The 1,827-nt window shown below is 31.5% G+C and overlaps 1 protein-coding gene across 1 annotated transcript in view; it reads left to right on the top strand.

The window, feature by feature from the left end:
* Positions 1 to 398: 398 nt before the first annotated feature.
* LOC111621176 overlaps positions 399 to 1,827 on the top strand; it is a 10,489-nt gene continuing 9,060 nt past the window's right edge. The window contains exon 1 of the mRNA XM_023363243.1: positions 399 to 705. Within this exon, the coding sequence (XP_023219011.1) occupies positions 621 to 705 (85 nt within the window). The 5' untranslated portion in view covers positions 399 to 620. The remainder of the gene's footprint in view (positions 706 to 1,827) is intronic.

Here is a 1,827-nt window from a genome sequence, read left to right as displayed (position 1 = left end):
ACCTTTAGGCATTATGAACGACTTAAAGAACACGTGTTTATACTAACAAAACGTGTCCGTTGCGAAATTCTTTTATCAACTTAACCCATCAGGGCCTACACGGTGAGAGAGAGGGCCTATTTTTATATTTTCGCAACGATTAGGCCTCTTATATAAATACATTCAATACCCGATAATACATATAACCACCGAACCGATAAACACAACCGTTTAAGTTAACAAGTAGTCATTTATTTGTAACAATTTAAAAAATCGAAGATATAGGTCATAATATTTATCAAAATTTGTTTAGATTTATAACGTTTTTTTCTTTTTTTTTACCCGTACGAACTGAAATCACGCGTTAAACGTTATTCGAAAGTTTAAAAATTCAAATTTAAAAAAAACGGCTAATCGATTCACGCGATTCGCTCTAATGATCGTGACGTCACACCAATCGGCTTGAATGGAGTGACGTAGTTAGATTATTCCGCTCCGATTGGTCGAAACAAGCGGTGTATAAAAATATTCGAAAAAAAAATATATTATAGCAGGGAGATTTCGGTTTACTGAAATTACGAATTAAACTAACGACAACAACGTGTCTGGCATTTATCCACTTTGCTTATGAAAATGATAAAATGATCGTTTTAAAAGGATCCGAGCGCCTTTTATTAATTAAAATGAAGGCCCTTTTATTATTATTCACCATAAATTTATTAATAGGTGAGTCTTTTTAAAATGCAGCCGCTAGGGAAAATTTGGCGTGGCTACCTCCTTAATATACATTTTTAATACGTTTATATATTCCACTTTTTCTCTATTTTAATTGAAAATAATATATATAGTGGTTCAAAAGTCAGTTAACTATGTGAACCGTTTAAACAAGCTGTCAAAGGGCTTTGAAAACGTTTTTTTTTTTTTTCATAGAAGATTAATTCGGTGTACAGGTCTCCCAAATTTAGTATTATAGTCAAGGTCTCTGTTAAGGGCCCCAAATCATGTATAGGAAGATCAAGTGACCATACGTGTTTTACTCTATCCGATTTGAAACCCTTGACAGATGTTTGTATTTATTTGTAAGTCCAGATAATGGAGTCAGCAGGGTGACCCTGCTGGACCTCATTTATCTAGGCATTAAAATAAATAAATATTTAAGCAATAAAATCAATACAGATATTAAGTATAGAAGCTTAGAGTGTACTGTATAAAATACATTCCTTAATGTAAAATAAATTCAAAAGAAAAACAGTAGACTATACTGTACTGGTACACGATGTACTGTACCAGTACATTGCACATCGTTTATGTAAATTTTTAAAACCCTTATGGCTCAGACAATTGGCCATCAGATAAGTTATAGAAGAATCAAATAACGTTTGATTAAAGAAGTAAAACGATTTAAAATAAACCCCTCTTAATTAATACCAACAAGACAGAAGAGTAAAGGAAGAAAGACGTAGGAGGAAGGTTTAGAATTATCCATTTAGAATTAAATAATACCGTAGAAATATAATAATTTTATCGACTAATAAATTAAACATGAAGTAGACCCTATAATTTCTCAAGTATAATATATTTATACTTAAAATTTAAAAATTCTAAAGTAATTTTAAAAGAAGTAGGTCAAGTTCGTGAATAAATCACACCATTAATACATTATCTTCATGACACTAGTTATATAGATGCTATTTAATTGTTACTGTATACAGCAAATTAATTTGTAGAAATTGAAATTCACACGATATGCCGAGTCTTTAAACCATTAACTCGGTATGACGAGCGAATTTTGGACGGTTAACTGACTTTTGGGCCACCCTATTATTACGTCCTGAACGTTCGAGAAGA

This window comes from Centruroides sculpturatus, unplaced genomic scaffold, assembly GCF_000671375.1.
Source record: "Centruroides sculpturatus isolate CEXI.00-Female unplaced genomic scaffold, Cexi_2.0 scaffold132, whole genome shotgun sequence".
Taxonomy (NCBI): Eukaryota; Metazoa; Arthropoda; class Arachnida; order Scorpiones; family Buthidae; genus Centruroides; species Centruroides sculpturatus.
The sequence above is the reverse complement of the archived record's forward strand: the minus strand, read 5'-3'. Positions and strand labels throughout refer to the sequence as shown.